This window comes from Parus major, chromosome 2, assembly GCF_001522545.3.
Source record: "Parus major isolate Abel chromosome 2, Parus_major1.1, whole genome shotgun sequence".
Taxonomy (NCBI): domain Eukaryota; kingdom Metazoa; phylum Chordata; class Aves; order Passeriformes; family Paridae; genus Parus; species Parus major.
Window position 1 is genome coordinate 66,900,620 of NC_031769.1, and position 20,267 is coordinate 66,920,886.

A 20,267-nucleotide genomic window follows, 5' to 3' on the forward strand; every position below is an offset into this window, starting at 1 on the left:
GGCGGAGGCGGCGGCGGCGGGAGGTGGTTCCTGGCAGCGCGGCCCCGCGGCTCTCGCCGCTCCCGGGGGCGGCCGAGCGGAAACCCGCCCCCAGCCGCCCCGCATCCAGGAGGGCGACGGCCGCGGCCAGGGCGAGAGGGATGCGCCTCGCCCTGTCCGACAGCGGCGAGCAGCGGCCGCCCTTAATTAGCAATTAGCCCGTCCCCAGTCCCCCCTCGGCAAGCACTATCCCATGCACGCCGACCCGCCGCTGGCAGCAGCGGCCGACGGCTTCTCCCGCGGTGCTGGCGTGCGGGTCGCTTAAGCCATGGGGAATGGGATGAACAAGGTAACCCCACTCGTCGTTGTCGCCGTGCGCGAGTGCATGTGCGCGGGCCAGCGCAGCGGAGCCGGGGGTGGCGGTCCCTCCCCGCCTCGGGGCGGACGGGATGCCGCGGCGCCCCCGCCTTTGTCTCTCCCCTGCGCCGCGGGTACCCGCCCCAGGAACAAAGGCCAGGGCAGGAGGGCTTTTCCCTTCGGTTTTGGGGGACCCCCGCCTCGGGGCGAGGGCGGAGGCACGGAGATCGCGGCCGCGCCGCTCCCTCGGGGCGCGCCGCCTCCTCTTCCTCAGCCGCAGCGCGGGCGGGCGGGCGGGCAAGAGGGGGGCCCTGGTTTCGGTAATGTGCCGGGGCTTCCCCTCCCGGGCGAAGCGAGTTCTCGGCGAGAAGCCGTCGTGCCCCCGGCGCCGGGGTTCAGTGCCCGCTCTGTGTGCCCCAGCCCTGGGGGCTGCCGTGGGGCAGAGCCGGAACCCCCTGACCTGCGGCAGGACCCGGGCGTGGGGCTGTCAGCGAGCGCGGCACCGAATCGTGTCGCTTGGCCAAAGGTCGCTCCGCTCCCGAGGCGCGGAGCAGCCGCTGGACACGGGCTGTCGCTGGAGCGCTGGGCCCGCCCGGTGTCCGTGGGACAGGAAAGTGCTCGGCCCCAGTGAGGACGAGGAAGGAAGATGGATCTGTTTTGCAAAGGGTGTTGGCCTTTTGGCAGTAGGGGGCTTATTGTACGCACCTATTCCCTTGGCATGTCGTAGTGGTTATGTAGGGACCACTGTGATTTTTCTCAGTATCTCCACCTCTGTTTAAAACCTAGGTTTGAAAGTGTGGTGGTAACTCGCCTTTTATATATAGCTTACTATGAGGAGCAGAAGTTGAGTCATCTCCTCTGTCTTACATCCTGCTTTGAGTGCTTTGAGAGTAGCTTTGCTGTGTGTGTGGCCTCTGACAAAGCAGAGAACAGCTAGAAATAGCTCCTCACATGTTGTCCCAGTCAGACATCCTTGCCCCTGGAAGTTAGATTGATGAACAAACATCCAGAGTGCTTAGTGTGCCATCTGGAAGGGGAAGCCTTTCCATCCTATGGGTAGAGACATTGAAACAGAAACCTTCGGCAGAGAAAAGATCTGGCTGCTGAGGAATTGAATTAGTGTGTAGGAGGTAGAACCTCCCTTGGTCCTTTTCTCAGTTTTTGCTTTCAAAGTCTAGGAATAATGCTGTGATATTAGCTGCTCATTGATATTACCCTTCGAGAAATGGCCTGTTAGGAAGAAATGCAGCTAGAGAAACTCCTTTTAGACTTCTGGTATGTTTGTAGTATTTTTCTTGGAATGCTTGAAAGTATCAGAACGTTTAGAGGGATGCAATATGGGATGCTTAAGTTGCAGTCTGGGGAGAAAAAAAAATAAAACCAAAAGGACGATTCTCCCTTTGAAGCTGCATTACATTTTACTGTGGTACTATGTGGGTAGGAATTGGCAATTTGTGACTGACCAGTTTAGTCATTTTAATTCTGTTAAATGTTGCCCTGACACGTCCCACCTGGTGCTTTCAGGACAAGCATAACACTACTTGGATTTTTCTCTCCTTTTTTATAGCTATATCCAAGAGCTTGAGATGTTCAGCAGTTTGGGAAGGGCTGGCTCCTTTAAGGAGGCTACAATCATGTTGGGTACTGGCCATCAGGGTTTATATTTGTAGGGGTCCCACATGTTGGCCTGGAACTTGCCCCCTTCCGAATGTGCCCCTGGATCATCTCTTCCTTCTGATCTTGTGAGCTGGCAAAGCTGGAGGGGCAAGTGGAAGCATAGATGTGGAGGGTATTTGCTTGACTTGGTGTAGTCAGTCAATACAAATTGCCTTGGTTTCCAGCTGAAGTGTGTTTCTTGTGGTAGAGCTGTATATGGATGGTAGGAAAAAATAATCAGCTTATTTGATGGTGGATTATTTCATTTAAGGAGTCCCTTTGTACTGATGCAGAGGGAAGAGGATTAATGATGGCCTTTAATGGGTGTGGTAAGAAAGAGCTCCAGGGACTGCTGCAGCCTCTGGATGCTGATCCTTTCTCAGTGGCACAGTCCCCTCCTTATTTTTCTGTCCCATGATGCTGATGTATTTCACAGCAAATAGCAATTGCACGTGACTTTATGTGGCCATTGGAGTGATAAGGGCTGGAGGCCTGGCATTCTTTTTAGGTGGGGTTTGTCTTTTGTTGCTAATTTTCTCTGTAAAATTAGCCTGGCCTAATTTTTTTTTTTTTTTCCTAAAGCCCATCCAAGGCTTCTGACATTGCCCAAATTAAACTGAAAGCATTTGTTCATACATACCTTTCTTAATCTGTTCAGAGAAGGAGAATTGGCTTGTGAATGTGCATTGACCTGCCTTGTATTAATTTTCAGTACTTCACCTTTTTTTCTTGTATTTTTAAGATGTGTGTTTTACAGAATGAGTAGTTGGGTCTGACTTAGGAAATTGTCTCAGTGGTCTGATTTGTATTCTTGCTTAATGTCTAAAGCATTTGACTTGTATTCAAAGTTCAAGTTGAAGTCTGTGGTTGAAATGTAGAAAGATGTTTTCCAGGAGCTGAAGTCTAGCAGCTGAGATGGTGACAAGATTTGACTATCTATGAACAGGATCTTGATGAAGAGCTCTTCCTGGGGTTTAGTTGTTGTTTAGTTAACTGACAGTTATTCATGTAAACTCTTCAGAAGATTTGAGTGTTATCTCTACAAAAAGGGCAGATAAGCCCTGTTTGTTGTAGGAGTGGATTCACAAGAAATTTTAACCGGTGTGGCTAGTTACATTGGAGGTAGCCAATTTTATGGAAGTCAGAGAAGCTGTGCCAGTTGATGTCAGCAGCATATCTGCCTCCCTGATGTGTACCACTCTCCTGTACTACTGAACAAAGGTAGGCTTGTCTTGTCCTTTTCCAGTGCCCAACCATCTCTGAGAAAGCCCCATGGACTTGTCTGGAGTGCCCATCAGTACTAACACAGCCAGAAGCAGTGTTGGGCAGGGAGTTGGATGCTTTATTATAAGCATTTGTTAATATAGGGAACAGCAGAAAAGTAGTCCTTTAAGCCATTTTCCAGAGAGGTGTATTGTCAGAGAAGAGTGACAGAAGCATTAGTAGCTACTCTCTGTTCCAGGGCTCCGTCTTTGTGCAAGGTGGAGAACATGAGCTGCTCTCATGTGATGTACAACGACAGACATCCTTGTCCCTGGGTTGTGCATTCTTCCACATCAGTTATTTGGCCTGTGGTCATTTTCTCAGTGTTTCGGATCACATAAAGAGGCTACTGTTTTTATTCATATAACAGTGGTTGAGAAGTTCACTAAAACAACCACTTTATTTTTCTACTCTTCTGACTCCCACCGCATCTCTCTCACACGCCCCTAGCAGCCATCAGCCTTCATTTTGCACAGCCCAGAGTTGCAGTTACTGAAGGCAGTGTGAGATGACACAGCTGAAAGTTCCCAGCCATAGTGGAGTGCTGAAGTATTAGTCAGCATGACACGAAGATTCACTTCTTTCCAGGTAGCTTTCACCCATAGTAGTGTTTCTTGCTTCTAGAATGACTAGTACAACAAGGATAACATCTGTTCTTCGCTGCATGGTGTCCTAATTACCTGTCTAGCATACAGCATTGCTTCATGATGCACAAATGCAGACTTCTGGATTTTTCCTCCTTTGCCCACAAGAAACCTCATTTCTGCAACTCCCCCAGTGTTTCTCAATATCTTTAATTTCTAATGTCAAAGCTTAACAACTGTGACTGGAAATTAGGCTTTTATTCTCTCTTGAGAATGCACATTTGATGCAGAAATAATGTCCTGGAGTCTAAAATGCTATAGCAGTGGTGGTGTGATGGAAGATTTGTGCTGCAGATAGGAAATACCAGACAGCTGTTTTAACATACCAGAAAGCCCTTTTAAATTTTTTTCATTTTTTATGCTTAAGTTGAGGGAGCTCATTGGGGTGATCTCATTGGTGAAATTTATTCATAACTTGAGTCCCTTTTATTGTAGAACATGATTTTGTTTGCAGAATTTAGCCTCTTTGGCAATGACTCCTGAGTTCTGTCTTCTCTGGAATAGCTACAGGCTTCTTTTTCCTAGCCTGAGGTGCAGCATTAGAGCTGCACTTCTAGCACTGTCGTCAACAGTGCTTGAAATACTGAATTATCCCTTAAAACCATGAGTCTTGTGCGCATGGAAGGGGACAGCAGGATGTTGTAAGGGTTCTTTACCTTACACGATACCCTGGTGTTGGAAATTGCCTTGGGGATTTTTGCTGTCTTTGTAAGAAGGTTGAATTTGTACTAATGAAGAAGGAAGGAAAAGGGAGAAAGCTGCCTGAGTTTATCTTTGCAAAGTGTACAGGTGCCCATTTGTACAAGACTAAATAACTGTTTCTTCATGAGCCAGTGCTGCCAATCAGCCCTTAATTTGCAAGCAAGGGTCTACAAGCAGTAAGGTACAGCAAGAGTCCCAGAGAAGGTGTCTTTCTGTGTTGGGGGGGAGAATTGAGCCCTGTGTTTAGAGCTGGTGTGGCACAGCAGGCAGAGAGTGATTGCCCAGCAAAGCCTAAAGGGAGGAATGTTTGCACAAGCCAAAGCTGCAAGGAGTGCAAGAGGTGCTGCAGCCTTTCTGTTTTCTGCGAGGCTTGATAAATAACAGCGAACAAGACGCTTTGACCAGATGAAATGCCTTAAGTTAGGGTAGGTCAGAAGCTGTTTTACAGGCTCTTCTGCTGGTCCTGCTAACCTGTGCACAGTGAGCTGGGTCCCTTTCAGCAGGAAAGCTGCAGTGAAACGGAAGCTATGGCAATAATCCCTGATGAAAAGTCCTTCAGGACTTCACGGCTGCTGGATTGAGCTAAATGGGTGGAGTTTTCCCTTTAAATAGCTGTGCCTGAGAGACTGTTGCTGCTGTTGTGGTGACATTGGGTGTTGCTAAGGCTGTAGGAAGTCAGCGCTGACATATCTGTATTGGTGGTATGCGAAGCATGGACTGAAGAAAAATGGATCATATGGTTTCACCACCACAGTTCAGATCTCCTCAAAGGATGTGGGTCAGAGACTTTAGGTGTCACAGAGCAAAAGTCTTGGCCAGCAAATGTGTGTTTGGTGTACCTGGGTTGTTTTTTATATGTCCTTGCTGCTGTTCCCAAGCTAGGAGGGTTATGAGAGGGTGGGAGGGGTAGCACTGCGGTGTCACCTGCCTCTGTGTCTGTGCATGCACGTGCCCTCAGATTGCACATGCTAGTCCTTGGGCAGACCTTGACACTTCCCAGTTAAAGAATGTCCTGTAACTGACACCTGTGCAGGCATCTGAGAATGTGGGGTGAGTGGGTACATTTGGGAGAGAAACGTGCATTTCAGACTTTCAGAAGTTCCCTTTCTATGTGAACACACAAGTCGCTGTTTGCAGTGATTTCCTCTAAGAGTCCCACAGTGCTGCAGCCCTGACTTGCATGGCTTTGCACTTCAAAAGCCTCGAAGGATGTCATTTTGCAGGGCTTTGTCCAGCTTCCTTAGCAACTTTAGGCAAATCACCTTTGCTGTGTGAAGTTTCATCATTAGTTCCATCAGGGTAGCTCTTACCCTGCTGCGGGGGGCAGGGGAGGGCTGTGTTGCAAGGCTGCTTCGTAATTTGTAAACCACATTTGCTGTCCTTGGAGAGCCTCCATTAAATGGAAGAATCCCCACAGTTAACAACCCCCCCTCTGCCAAGGAATGCTGTCAAAGCTCAGCGTGCCTAGAGCTATCTGGTTTGAGAAGGTTGCAATGAGGCACAAAATGTTGTCAGCATGTTTTACATTGCATTTCACAATAATCTGCTAAAGTAGTATGTTCCATCCTGTATGCAAATTGAACTTTGTCAAATTGTCTTACCACAAGATATCTATATTTGATACTATATTTCTTTCTCACAGATTCTGCCTGGCTTATTCATTGGCAACTTTAAAGGTAAGATTAGTTTTATTATTATCTCTAGGATTACTTAGTAGAGGTCTTAAGGTGTTGTTTTGCAGGCACTCAGAATTCTTTGGCATCTCTGTAGCTTTTTAACCCCATCTTGCTTCATGTCTGGATTCACCTGGTAGCACTTAAAGAACTCGTTTGCTTTCTCATCTGTGTGCTGTGCTGCAAGTACTTTGAGAAAAGTAAAATCAATACCATCTCCTTGGAGCATGCTTCAGCTAGAATTCCTAAACAGTGGCCTGCCTTAAACCATTCCCATGCTTGGCAGGCAAGCTTTTGTGAGCTAGGCAGATTCTTTGTAAGGCTTATTGCAAGTCCCCCTTATAAGTGAAGGCTTAATATGCCTCCTGCTCATTGCTTTCATTATTTTGGTTATTTATAACAACTGCTAAAGAGTTCTGTTATCACCGCTTGTGAGACTGATAGGTCTGTTGGTTGCAGCCTGACCACTGATACTCACACTGTCTCTGTTGCAGATGTAAGTTTCTATGGATTTTTTTCTTTTATGCATGGGGTTTATTTTTTGTGTGCAGAAAAAAAGACACATTTAGAAAACACTGGAAACCTTATGTAGACATCCAAATAAATGGCCTGTTCTCAAAGCACTCTGTTACCTGCAGTTCTGGCTGACTCTTCCTACTCAGAACCAAACCAGTTGTTTTGATGGATGTAGACCCCATATTTCCTATGGTAAAACATATTTCCTTGGGTAAAACAGCAAAGCAGGGCTCACAGGGGTTCCTGCAATATCCTGTCTTTCCTGGGATGTCTGATACCACACCCAGTCTGTTAAGGCTGGCAACGTCTGTGTTGGATTTAGATGGTGCTGCACCTTCCCTCTGCCTCATGCCTACTCTTCCTTCCTTGCCTTCCCCTCCCAAAACCTGTGAGTTCAGTGTTTTTTGCCGATTTACCTGCTTCTGGATCTGCTGACCCATACCGTGGATCCAGTGCTTGCTGCCCCTTGGGATGTGGAGATGATCACTTTGGAAGGCAGCCCAGAGGTACACGCAAGGTTAAAAGCTGCCTTTTGCCACACCATAAACACAAGTACAATGGCTACTGTATGAGGGAGTTAATTGTGCCATGGTAAGGAAAATGAGAATATTGAGGTGATTACATGCTGATAATGAAAGGAGACAAAAGAAAAATATAGAAAAAATGAAAATAAGGCCAAGAGGATAGTTTTGAAAGCCCTTTGGATGGACCACTGCATGGTCTGATGACAAAATTAACTAATTGGTCACAGCCATGTTGCCTCTTCTTTTTGTTTTCTGTTCCTGAAGTAATTCAGGTGAGGGGTGGAATTGGGAAGATGTTGGACAGTGGAGTCCTTTAGGTTTCAGGTAGTCTGGCAGGGTGGGCAGGATGGGCTCTGGTAACATGGCTCCCTCTCACCGTGGCCATCCTGCTGGGAAAGCCTTGCCCAGGGGAGTGGTACTGAGCCGGGGCATCTGTTTGCTGGTGCAGTTCTGTTTTCAGTGCAGGGGAGGTGGCCAGGGTTGTGGAGTGAGTCAGCATCTCTGCTCACGCCAGGCCTGTGGCCCTGCCGCTCTCCGTGTGCCTTGGGAGCGGGCCTGGAATGGCACCGGCAGGTCACGCCTGCGCGGAGAGACGTGCAGGTGGAGGGGCTGTGAGTGGGAAACGTGTCTGGGAACCTCACTGAAAGAAGAGGGTGTAATGCTTCTGCTTAACTCCATAAAATAGAGGAGGGGCGAGTTGACTTTAACTCCAGTGTTTGTGTTACGGAGTCTGTTTTTTAAGTTAATTAAAAACACAAACAAAATGTCCGGGTACTTACTGCTACGACCTTTGCTCATACTGCATTTAATCATTACGTTCTGCCCTCACAAGTACCTGTTATAATCTCAGATAAGCTACCATACCTGGAGAGGAAAAGATAGGTGTTGCAGTACTTCACTAATACAAGAGCATACTTTTACAGTTCTTAACCCTTTTCTGCATCCCTTGTCTCTCAACACCCCCTTGCCTCACTGCTTAGGGGCATTTGCAGCAAGCTCTCTGTGCAGTGAAATCATCCCATTTAGGAACAGGTTGTTGGTTAATTACCAGTGTATTTTTCTGGAGGAGTTGGATTCCGATGTTCTTGGGGCATGTTCTGATTTGTGACACTTTTAAAAAAAGTGACTAATGAGTGTTGAGAGTGCCACGAAGGGGACCATTGAGAAATACCCTGCACCATGTGCAGTTGGGATTGGTTAGAGCATCCCGATTTGGGCAGCTGAAATGACTAGCTACTCGTGAAGACAGGGCTTTACAAAATTATTTCCTGTAATACATTTTTGACCAGTCTCCCATTCTTCAGCTTAAGACTGATAGCTTGAAATGGAATAAAGTTGCATCTTGTCAGTTAGGGGAGGAAATGCTGAATCCCTGGTGTTGTGCATCTTGCCCAGACACAGGGCTGAGAATTGGAGGCACTGTCTGAGTCCCTGAGCAGGGGTGGAGAGGAGGGAGCTTCTCCTGAGGCTGAGTCAGGGGAATGTCTGTAAATCGCTCTGATGTGCCCTCTGGAGGATAGCCTTTCCCCCAGTGGCTCCTCTGGGAGCTTGGGCATGCACAGTTTCCAGAGCTGAATCAAGCTACCATCCTACTCACACGCCTGTCTCGCTGCTTCATGGGAGAGCTCTGGGAGCACTGGCAGACTGGGAAAAGGCACAGTTCTTCCAGACTGGTGCCTTTCTGCTGAGTGAAAGCACGATGTTTGAGATGTTAAACACTGATTCTGGAGGGCTGTTGTCCAGAGAAGGAATTCAGCACTTGTTCTGATTGGGAAATTATTGTTCACCATTCAACTATATTTCTAGTTTTAGGCCTAGTAAACTTAAACGCAGTCTGTGACAGAGCAATGCAAATTCTGCATTTGACCGGGAGATAAATTGAGGTTCAGAAACAGCTTGTGAAATGAACCTGTGGCAGAAATGGGAGCTGAGCTTGTTGCTTTTGTTTCATCTGCTGCTGCACAAACCTCTAAGCACATAGACTGAGAGGGACTTTAATAACCACCTTAAGGGTCTTCAGGGTAGAAAGTTTCATGTAGTGCTGAATATGGAAAGTACTGAAGTATCTCCTGAAACCCCCCTAAGTCCACAGAGCTTGAGTATGTCTGTGAAAAACTTTCCTGAATAAGCACAGGTCTTGGCATGTGTTCAAGTGCTTTTTATCTTACAGGGTCTATAAACATGATTCAGCTCATTAGTAGCACGTGAAAAGTGTGATATGCTCCTGAGGGGGTATATTTGAGAATGCACAGCTAGAGGGCAGAAAAATTCAAGGAGAACCATAGATGTCCATGTAAAACACAAGACTGAGTCTGGTCTGAAAGCCCAGAAGGAAGCAGAGCTCTTGGGATTCTTTGGTGAAAGTGAAGGAGGAGTTACTTCTTTGCAAATGGTAGAGTAGGGGGCTAAAAGGGAAAAATAAGGGAAAAGAAAGAGGAAGTTAGCTCTTCTCTCTGCCTCTAGTTTTGGGGAAAATTTGTTTTGTTTCATTTGTACCTTACAGATGAAATGCAGTCCTCTCAAAAGACAAAGAATTTAATGTGGGACTGCATATTCACTTATATTCTGCACTGGAAACCTGATGTCCCTTGAAAGTCACCTGTGCTCACAACAAAAATGGTTGCTTTGTTCCTTAAGGGCTTGACAGGGCAGCCTGATTCTCTGCACTAATGGAAAAAAAAAAATAATCTGTTCCTTCTGATGAGAGATTCTTAATGGGTGCTCAGTTTGCTTCCATACCAAGAGGTGTGGCAGTAGCAGAAACCAGAGACCCAAGAGTGTTTCTACCTTGATTATTCACTTGTGTTCTTCCTTGTTTGTAATCATTCAAGGTTTTTTCCATGGAATATTTGGGGGCTTTTTAATTTGAAGGGGAAAGCCACAATATGAGGTTTAATTTCCCCCAAAGAGTCCAGTGTTGCTGTGGAAGGTCTGGAGAGTCTTGGGGAAGTTTCTGCCCTTCCCATTACTAAGTGTATAAAAGGGCAATGCCCACCAAGTAGTTCTGCTGTGTTTCTAAAGTCAGTTAATTCCTGTTCTCATCTGCTTAGTAATTTTTTTTCAGGTTCCATTTCCTAAGGCTTTATATCAGGTACTGAAAACAGGAGAGGATGGAGATATCGTTTCCTTTTTCAGGTTCATCTTTTGAAGGAAGACAATTTATTGCTACTCCATTCAATAGAGTACTGACCTCTTTTCTCCACCTTTCTTGTTCCCCAAAAAGGTTCTTCTGAGCAGGTGGGACAAAATGTATTTTAGAATAAAGTGTGGAGACAGAAGAGGTGGAGTTTTTGTTCATGTACACAGTCTGTGTGTATGTGTCTGTAACTGCACTTAACTGGGTTCAGGAACAAAGCTCTCCTGATGGGAAACCATTCTCAGTAATAGCTCTTAAGTGCTCTGAACCACTGGTAGAGGATGTTATTCTTTAGGTGTCTGTCTCTCTATCTAGCTCTCTCCAAAGTAGAAAATCAAGTGTAGACAAAAATTTGCTTTATATTTGCTTTATATAATAAAAAAATAAAGATCTGATGATGATGATATAGTAGTTTCTATACATCTGCAGATTGAGACTTAATATTGTTGTACATGCTGGGCTGACTTGCCTTCTCTGGGAGGAAGTCCTTATCCCTCACCTAGCATTTCTGTGGAGGCACTAAAATACTGAAATAAGAGAGAATGTTTGTAGGTACATTTGAGACTTCACCACTGTAGTACTGGAGTTGTTCAGTCACTGATGTGTCTTAACTGCAGTGGTTGGAGCTGTCTCTCTCTTTTGCTGATGGGGGATGGAAGCACACTGCACTAGGTGATTTGCTCCCCAGCCACACAGTAAAGCTTCCCAGAGCTGCAGGGAGACAAATTCTGACAGGCTCCAGACCCATTTTGATGTCTTTGGCATTGCTTTTGGATTTAAGTGTTTGCAGCTCTCTGCATGAGTAGAGAACTTGGAGTCATAGCATGAAACTGAAGGAAAATAGGCTAAATGTGGGAGGGAGAGAGGAAGACTTCCCCAGTCTGAATTGTGTCATTTTGTGTGAGGAGAGAGTTTCCCAAAGGCTTTACTCAAAAGTCCACATCTGCATTAGCTGAGAAGCATTTTGCTGTATGATTCAGAATGTTAGGTAACCTGTTGTGAAGAGTAATACCATGTTTGAGGCACCCTTTAGAGGATGCACCAGAGGGGCTCTGATAGGTAGGTTTTAATCTTAACATTTGAAAATGGGGTGTTTCACACCATGATTTCAAAATGTGAGCCTTCATGTGCTTGTACAGCATTGCTACAGCAAAGAAATTAGAATTGCTGTGGCAATGGTGGTTCTTTTGGTTTTTGGTGGTTCTTTACGTAACCTCTGAATTTTTTTTTTGTTATTTATGGTATGAGACTGTGAGTGGCAGGATATGTTATTTGTACTGCTGTTTAAATAGCCTTATCTGTAGTATCTGTAGAGGCTTAAGGCAGGTGCTGGGGAACGAGGGGAATTTCCCCTTTGTAAACTGTTTGAAGTTTAGATCCAGGTAGTAGCTGGGAAGCTTTTTCTCCTCTGCTTTAGTGACCTGAATGGTTATTTCCCAAATATGTTAAGGACCTGCTGGCTACCTGGTGATGTAGTTCTGGGGTGGCCATTTCCAGCTTGTTTCCAGGAATATCTGAAATCTCACTGTATTTCAGCTTTGATTGCTGAAATTCCTTTATCTTAAGTCTCTGTTATCTGAAGAACTAAGGTACTTCAGTCTTTTTAGGTTGTACTTTGTCCATTAGGCCTTTCAAACTGGTTCAAAGCAGTCAGCATTTAATTTGGGTCATATCTTCTTTTAAAGCAGTTTGTCTTGTGTGGCAAGACATTTCTTACCACGTAGGTCATACTGATAATTAGAGATTGGGGTCTCATTGTGCTAGGTGTACATTGACACCTATGAGTGTCATGTACACCATGAGTTCCAGCCAACAGGCTCTGAAGTCTGCCCTTAGTCTTTGTAAGACAGAAAATAGGGGCACTTTAGGGGCACTTAGACTGGTTTCTGGCTTTCAAATCCTTGCCTGCTTAGGCATTCCCTAAGGAACTGAGACTGTCCTACAAACCGTTAAAAAAATCTGAAGGTCAGGTGGATTAGAGGACCTCTCCTGGCAAGCATTAGCATTTCTTCTTTGAAATGTTTGCTCTGAGATTTTTAGTAAATTTTATTTGTTCTGTGAAGCTAGGCTTTAATTCTGTTTCAGACAGAATTTGTGTTAATTCTCTTCTGAAGGATTAGGCATCTGTGTTGATCATGCAGGCTTGAGCAGTAGTGAGTAAAATCCTTGCAGTTTTGACTCTTTTCTTCATTTTATTAGCTGTAGAGAAGCTTTCATAATTGGATTAAGTTTAAATTTTATTGCTTGCTACTGTGCTCACTTGGATCTCATCTATAGGGCAGTATAATTAAATGTCCAGCTCTCCTTTGTGATCTAGAAAGGCATTGAAACTTTATAGTAGGTGGATAAGATGACACCAGAGATGCTAATTGAACTCTCGTATGTACATAAAGGACGTACAGGTGATGCTATTATTTTTGTACCTAGAGAGAGCCGGTTTGAAACCTTTGTGGTCAGTGCTCTCTTTTTGTGTGCAACCAGGCTAATGTGAACAGATTGTTGGGCAGATTTCAAAGGCAGGTGTTCACATCACAAAACCACCGCTGTACTTGCCGTGGTGTGCTGTGCCATTCTCAAGCAAAAAGGTCAAAAGTAAATGGGCACAAGCTAACTTTTACCTTTATTGGTGGTTCTTTCAGGTCATTTTCTGACATGCTGATAGTTTAGTATAGGGAAAGCTGCTCACTGATGACAGATAGTCTATTTTACCCTTTTTTTTATAGAATCAAGCCTATGGTTTTGCTGTATCTAGCATTAAATTTTCAGTCGCCCCTGTTTTCTTTCCAGTTTTGAATGTCTGAAACCCCTTGGTTACAGGTCTAGGAACCACCTTTTCACAACTCCACTTCCTTGCTACAGCATTTTTCTTTTTCATACATTTGATATCTTTGTTACTCTTTAGACTTAAAATTATCATTTGTATTGGCTAAATGCACATTTTTCTTTACTGGTTTACAAAAAGTAAGAATCTTGTTATTGTCTTGGCTTGTCTGCTGAGTCCTCAATTCAGGTGGTATGGTTGGCTTCCCTTCTTAGACCTGGATATCATAGGGTCGGTTTCCCAAGTGAAAATGTATTCCCTGAAGGGGTATTTGTGGGTAGAGAGGAGGTCAGATATTTCTTGTTCAGCTCTGAGTGCGTGTTCAGATGGTCATCACCTGCGCAGGCATGCACAGACTTATATTTCAGATGCAAAATACATGAAACTTCTGACTTGAGAACACATTCCTGAGTCACTTAAGCTTGGTCTTTATATAGTATATAATTTGGTTTGGAGTTTGAAGTGTGTCTTCCCGTTACCCACTCTGATGATGGTGTTCTAGAACAGCTGCATTTGAGGTTTTGCCTGACTTTATGCAGCTTCAAAAGGAAATGTATCAACAATAAGTAGCTTCAACGTGCACAATTTAAATGCTATTTCAAGATACTAAAAAAATTATTTTCCTTTTTTTCCCTCTATCACAGATGCCCGAGATGTAGAGCAATTGAGTAAGAATAACATTACACACATTCTTTCAATCCATGACAGTGCCCGCCCTATGCTTGAGGTAAGAGTTGTGGGGGACTCCACAGTAAATCCTTACTTTGCAGTTGACTGTTACAGTCATCTTGGGGTTAATTTTTTGTTCTGTGCAGTTGATGTTTTGAGACTGATTTTCTTTAAAGCTGTAGTTTTGAGATCCAGCCACAGGTTTTGTTGTTGCTGCTGTTATAACAAGAAATCTAACTGACAGAGGAAGAGAACTACTGTCAATCTGTATATCACAATAGTGGGATTATTATTAATTTAATAGTAAAGGTAAGTTTCCTTCTGTGTGGAGTTTAAGCATCACATAAACAACATTTCTTCCCCATTACTAACCCTTCTTTGTACTTGGGCCCCTTCCTTGAATCTTTATGGCAGATGAGTTTGCAGTTCTTTTTTATGTGAAATAGCCTTATTTAGGCTTGGAGTGTGGGAGGAACCAGTGATCCTCACATAACAGGTCTAAAATAGTAGAGCATCTGTAGTCTCCAACACTATAACATAAAGTATTATTCCCATTTTACTGAAGGGAAACCAATCTGAAGACCTGTATTTACTGTGTTATCTTGAGCAGGGAAGGAGCTGGGGATAGGCTACAGGTCTCTTTTGTTGTGAATTGCATTTTTGTTGGAAGGCTATGCTTTCTTCTTTATACCAGCTTACCTTGGAGGGGGGTCTGGCTGGGCTTTGCTGCATCTTAAAATCCTGCTATTTGATTTATGTCAGGAAGTATTATCCTCTAAAATTTGTTTGTTCCTTCCCTCCATTCCACTTCTCATGAAATGTGGCAAAATAATTGGTAAGGCAGTTGTTGGTGTTAGCCCTCATATGCTGCTGGGAATCTCTGCTTTTCTTTTTCTTCATGCAAAATATCTCCAGTGATTTCAGTCCTTAAACGACAGAATTTCCACTTCTCTCAGGCAAGTCAATAGGTAGGCCAAACAAGAGGTGTCCCCAGTAGTCACAATCAACCCAAATATCAAGGTAATGGTAAACTCTGGGTTGACCTTGAATTTATAAATGTGCTGAAGAAGAGCTTTAGCTGTTGACTTTGTTGCACTGTCCATTTGACTTGTGTTGTGCCTGATGCTTGTTAAGTCTGAAACAGTCTGTATCTCAAGAGAAATCTTAACATTTGTGCTGAGTAAAGGAGATGTGTTGCCTCTAGGGTGCTGGTCTTTAAAATGAATGGAATTTTGTTTTGTTTTAGCATGATTAGAAAACTAGGAAGACTAATTATGGTACAGATCAGCTGCAGTCTCAGGCCAGTGTTTCTGGTGGTGGTGGTGGTGGTAGTTTTGGCAGCCCACACCCCACCTCCTTGCTTGTGGTGGTGCATCTATTTGTGAGGCTCCATGGTAAATAGAACTGGGAGCTTTTGTGGTTCAAATATAACCAGGTCACCATTTCTTCCTCTAGTTACTACCACAAAAGACATGAAGGATTATGTTTATCCAGATCTCTTCCTAATCTTCCACAATTCACAGCAGTGTTTCAAAAGTTAGAGTGGCATGTGAACAAACAGTGGCTGGTTGAGGATGGACTTGCTTTCATCACCCCTGCTTCCCAACTGTGCCTTCAATTTTCTCTGCATGCAGTATAGTTCCTTTAAAACTTCTCTCCACTTCCTAAAGCAGTGCAAGGATTTCAATTTCCACTTGTTTGGGAGCTGAGCTAATTTTGATTACTTTATCAGTCATGGTCTTACTGTGGTGATTGTTTGTGACTGAATGCTTCTGTTTAGGAACAAGAGCCTAGTAAAACCTCTGTTAGGTTTGGTTACTTCCTTAGTTATTTACATCCATGCTAGGTTGTAGGTGGGTTTGTTTACAGCTTGTGTGTCCACATTGTGCTTGGGGATTGTTCTCATGTCTACTGAAATCATATAGGAATGTTTTCCAATGTGTATCCCTTACCACCTTTCTTCCCAAATTTTAATCACGGAAAGTGATTACTTTTGTGTTCAGAATTCATCTGTTATTCAGACTTCTAAACATGCAATTGCAGTAATAAGGGAATATATTTTCCCTGAGATTCCCTGTTTCATGTTTATGCATTTATGTGAATGCTAATCACCTGTAAAAAGCTGCCTTTGCTTTTGCCTTGCAGTAGTTGCCTTTAACTAACAAAATTTTATCTCCAGTATTGCCTAGTCCCATAGGAGATGTAGGAACCTGTAGGAAATGCTACAAATAATTAATTAGACAAAGCTTTCTGTGCATGCTAAGGAAGGTAAGTGTTTTTAGACACTGAAAAGCCAGTAGTGTTTTAGTAGCATTTTATCAAAGAGAATTTGGTCTTTTCTGCCTGTCTGTAGAACAAAGAATATGGATGCATACTTTAGCTTTCAGAAGTCACAAATTACTCACATCTTGCTTCTTAGATTTTGAAGTTTCATCACTGTTTTGATAATACCTGTGAATACAGCACTTAAAGTGGTGTATCAGAAATACTGATTCTGTACCCAGTGGTGGTTGGTTAGAGAATGAAAATGCCCAATCTAACTTTGTCATTCATAGTCAAGAATGCAATACTTAGGAAATGGGAACAAACATCAGTTATGTGGTGAACACCAACTTGCTAGATTTTACAATTATTTTCTATTGTAGTAACTTGAGTCATTTCCCCTCTTTGTGATGTTATAGACTGTAACCTGGTTGTCTGAAATGCTCACAGTACCTTTTAAAAAAATGTGCTTACCAGTGTGGCTTAGATACTGTGGGTTTTGGGTATAGGTTACTTTAGTTCCTTGTAAGTTAGTAAGCTGTTAGAAAATGATTGAAGAGTTTTACAACAAAGTATTATATTGGTTTAGGTTACATGTGCCTACTAAGATATACTTTAAAAAAAAAAGTTTTCTTATAGAAATCCAGTTTTGGACATTATCTCAATCATCATTTACAAACCCTTATGGATGTCTGATTCATGGGTGGCTTATAATCAAAGTTTGGCCTTAGGAACTCATGAGTACTTTCAAGCTGGAATAACAGGGAAAAGTAGGTATGAAATTAGTTGGATTCTAAGACTTCTTACACCTTTTTTAGACATGACTATCTTGCTTTAAGTGCAAGGCACAGAATTGTTTGTGAGACTTCAAGTGATTTACTCTGGAAGAAATTTGCCAAAATCTGGCCTGAACTATTTTGCCATATTGCCCTTTAGTTCTTTTTGTATAAGCTGTTTCAGAGAAATTTTTCCTATAATAAAAACAATTTTGAAATATATTTAGAGAGCATTCTAATGCTATTGTTGCCATGAAGCATGCCATTATTATACAGGATTTTAACCACTTTGGTGAGAATTTTGAAGTTTAAAGATGCATGTTTATCACTCCTGTGATACAAGTATCTATCTCATGGAAAACCCTGTGGGTAGCAGGTGGCATGTCTAAGAGAAAGGCACACAGACTGTATGGAATCAGGTTTGTTATTTCAGATGTAATGAGTGAGAGCAGTGTCCAACAGCACTGTGTGTGCTCCCACAGATGCACAGGGGCAGTAGCCTTGGTGAATCAAGTTGGCTCCTCCAGAGCACTTTGGATGTCTGCCCATAGGACACTCACAGATGTTTTATAAATCCACACAAAAGCCATGAACAGAGGAGAATAATTAGGTTTCTAGCCACCTGCTTTTTCTATCCTATTTCTCAGTTTGTTTAGGTTTTAAAATTTCTGTTCAGAACATGAGACTCTGAAAGGTAGATGGGGAAACATGTCTCCAAGTGTGCTTTTGATAACAGGGTATCTGGCAGTGACCTGCAGGATCCATCCAACAGGTTTTCTTGTATGTGGACTTCTGTAAGGCCTTGGACATGGCACCCCACAACATCCTTCTCTAAGCTGGAGAGATGAATGTGATGGCTGGACTGTCTGGTGGATGAGGAACTGGTTTTTTATGGTCACATCCAGAGGGTCAATAGCTCAATGTCCAGATGGAAACCAGTCATGAGTGGTACCCTTCAGGGGTCTGTGTTGGAACCACTGCTGTTTAATGTCTTCATCAGTGACACAGAGGGATTGAGTGCACCCTCAGCACATTTGCAGATGACAAAAATTTTTTGTTCCAGTTGCTCAAAGTAAAGTATGTAAAGGTGAATCTTGTTAATCTTAATGGAAGAATATGGTTGCATGTCCATTGAGGTGTTTGTCTCTGGATTTTCCAGGTATTTAACCTTGTTCTGGGAGTGGTTATATGGAGATGAATGTGGGCCCAAACTCAATAGATGTTGATGTGGATTGTGCAGTAATTTGGAAGCAGCTACATCTTATTCTGGAAAGTGTAGGCTGTGGTGGACAGTCGTGTCCAAGCAGCTGAACTTACAAGCATTTTTAGTCCTCTCATCATTCCTCCCCACAAGCACAGGTTTAAGTGCTGGTAGAAGGAAGAATGCTTCCTGTGCTGCCTTGGGCAGTGGTTGCTGTTTGCAATGCAGGAAGGAGAACAATGTCAGTTGTGGGAGAGGGAGTTCTTCTTGTCAAAGAGGTGCTCAGACCCTGTGCCAGAGAGGTGTCATGCCCAAAAAGAGGCAGGGATGGGTGGGTGTTCTGTGGGTCCCCATGTGCTAAGTCCACATCAGGACTGTCATTGCGGCTGGCAAACGATGTGCCACAGATTCAGTCTGGAAGTAAGCAAGACTTTGACCACCATGAGGGTTAGTAATTGCTGTAATATATTTCTAGAGGTAAAGGTGGGTTTTCTTACATGCTCATATAGCTCATATGCTATTTTTGGGTGGAAGTTGATTCAGGTAAGGCTGGGTTATAGTGGTCTTTAAGCTTTGCATTTTAGAGCCAGAGCGTTTCATGGTCCTCAGTCTGTCTGAGACACTTTGAGATGCCAGTTCTGGTGACTGTTGTGAACATTGCAGACACCTGTCCATCAGTCAGGAAATGGACTGAAACCAGCAGCTTCTTTCTCACAGTCCACCACACATTTTTCAGTTACCAGTAATTTTGCTGCTGCCCTTGACCTGCACCAGAGGTTTGATTTAGTAAATGTATGAATCCCATTACCAGTCACCTGTGGTTGTGGAGTCCTTTGGCATTAACTTATTTGTAGAATTATCATTGTCAGACTGACTCCTGCTGTGTCACAGGAAGCTTTGTATGCTGCACTCATCTGATAGACATCATAACCATCACAGTAATGTAGATTTTAAATCAATAAGAGTTTTATGTGGGCATGCCTGTGCTGTCCCCTGACATAGAAGCTCTCTAATGAGGAACTGCATTAAGAGTAGCTTTTTGCATATATGCTGCCTCTGTATGCAAGTCAGTTTTCTTTCTTTGTTTTCTGTGGCTACAGAATATTTGTTTGGTTTTTATTTTCAGTATGTTGATTTTCCCCCACTCATTCTGCAGAGTTAACCAGAGCACCCTAAGAAGACAGTTATCTGTTTTTTCTTTGTATTCTGATGCCATTAACAATATCACCTTCATCTGGTATGTGTTGTCTCCAGAGCAGTGGTTTTCCCCTCTTTTTTCTTGAATTTGACTGCCTAAATAAGTGTTGATATGGTAGGTGGGGGAGGGATAGGGGAGGCAGAGAAAAGCTGGCTGCTGACTGAACTACTGTGTGCGGTTTTGAGCACCACAATATAAAAAAGATACTGAGCTTTCGGAGGTTGTCCAAAGAAGGATGAAGAGGATGGTGAAGGACCTTGAGGGAGAGCCTTATGAGGAATAGCTGAGGTCACTTATTCTGTTCAGCCTGGAGAAGAGGAGACTCAGGGGTGACCTCATTGTGGTCTTTATCATCCTCATGAGGGGAAGTGGAGGTGCAAACTACTGATTTCTTCACTCTCATGACCAGTGACAGGACTTGAGGAAACAACATGAAGCTGAGTCAAGGGAGGTTTAGGTTGGTTATCAGGAAAAAGTTTTTCACCCAGAGGGTGGCTGAGTACTGGAACAGCCTCCCTAAGGAACCAAGACACAGCACCAAGCCTGACAGAGTTCAAGAAAAGTTTGGACAACACTCTCAGGGCACATGGTGTGACTCTTGGTGTGTGTCCTGTGCAGGGCTGGGAGTTGGACTGAATGATCCTCATTGGTCTCTTCCAACTTGGCACAATCTATGATTCTGTAATCTTTTTTGTCCTGTCTAGCAGCTTGTGCAGCCAGCACAACTTAAATGAACTGTGTCCTTGGAAATAAAATGCTTCTCAGCCAGGTTGGCTTACAAAGAATTTTAGATACTTTTTTCCTTTCAAATTCTAATATTTTTATCCAAGTAGAAATAGGGTTTCAAAGACTCAGTATCTAAGAAGCTGAAGTGAAAGGAAGCAACAGAG

General features: G+C 43.6%; 1 protein-coding gene across 2 annotated transcripts in view; it reads left to right on the forward strand.

Moving 5' to 3' along the window:
* Nucleotides 1-49: 49 nt before the first annotated feature.
* Nucleotides 50-20,267, forward strand: part of DUSP22 (dual specificity phosphatase 22) — a 43,466-nt gene continuing 23,248 nt past the window's right edge. Inside the window, exons 1-3 of one of the 2 annotated variants that reach the window (XM_015618044.3) lie at nucleotides 50-328; nucleotides 6,244-6,277; nucleotides 13,916-13,998. In XM_015618044.3, the coding sequence (XP_015473530.1) occupies nucleotides 308-328; nucleotides 6,244-6,277; nucleotides 13,916-13,998 (138 nt within the window). In that variant the 5' untranslated portion in view covers nucleotides 50-307. The remainder of the gene's footprint in view (nucleotides 329-6,243; nucleotides 6,278-13,915; nucleotides 13,999-20,267) is intronic. The other variant, XM_019005662.2, reaches the window with a different exon arrangement.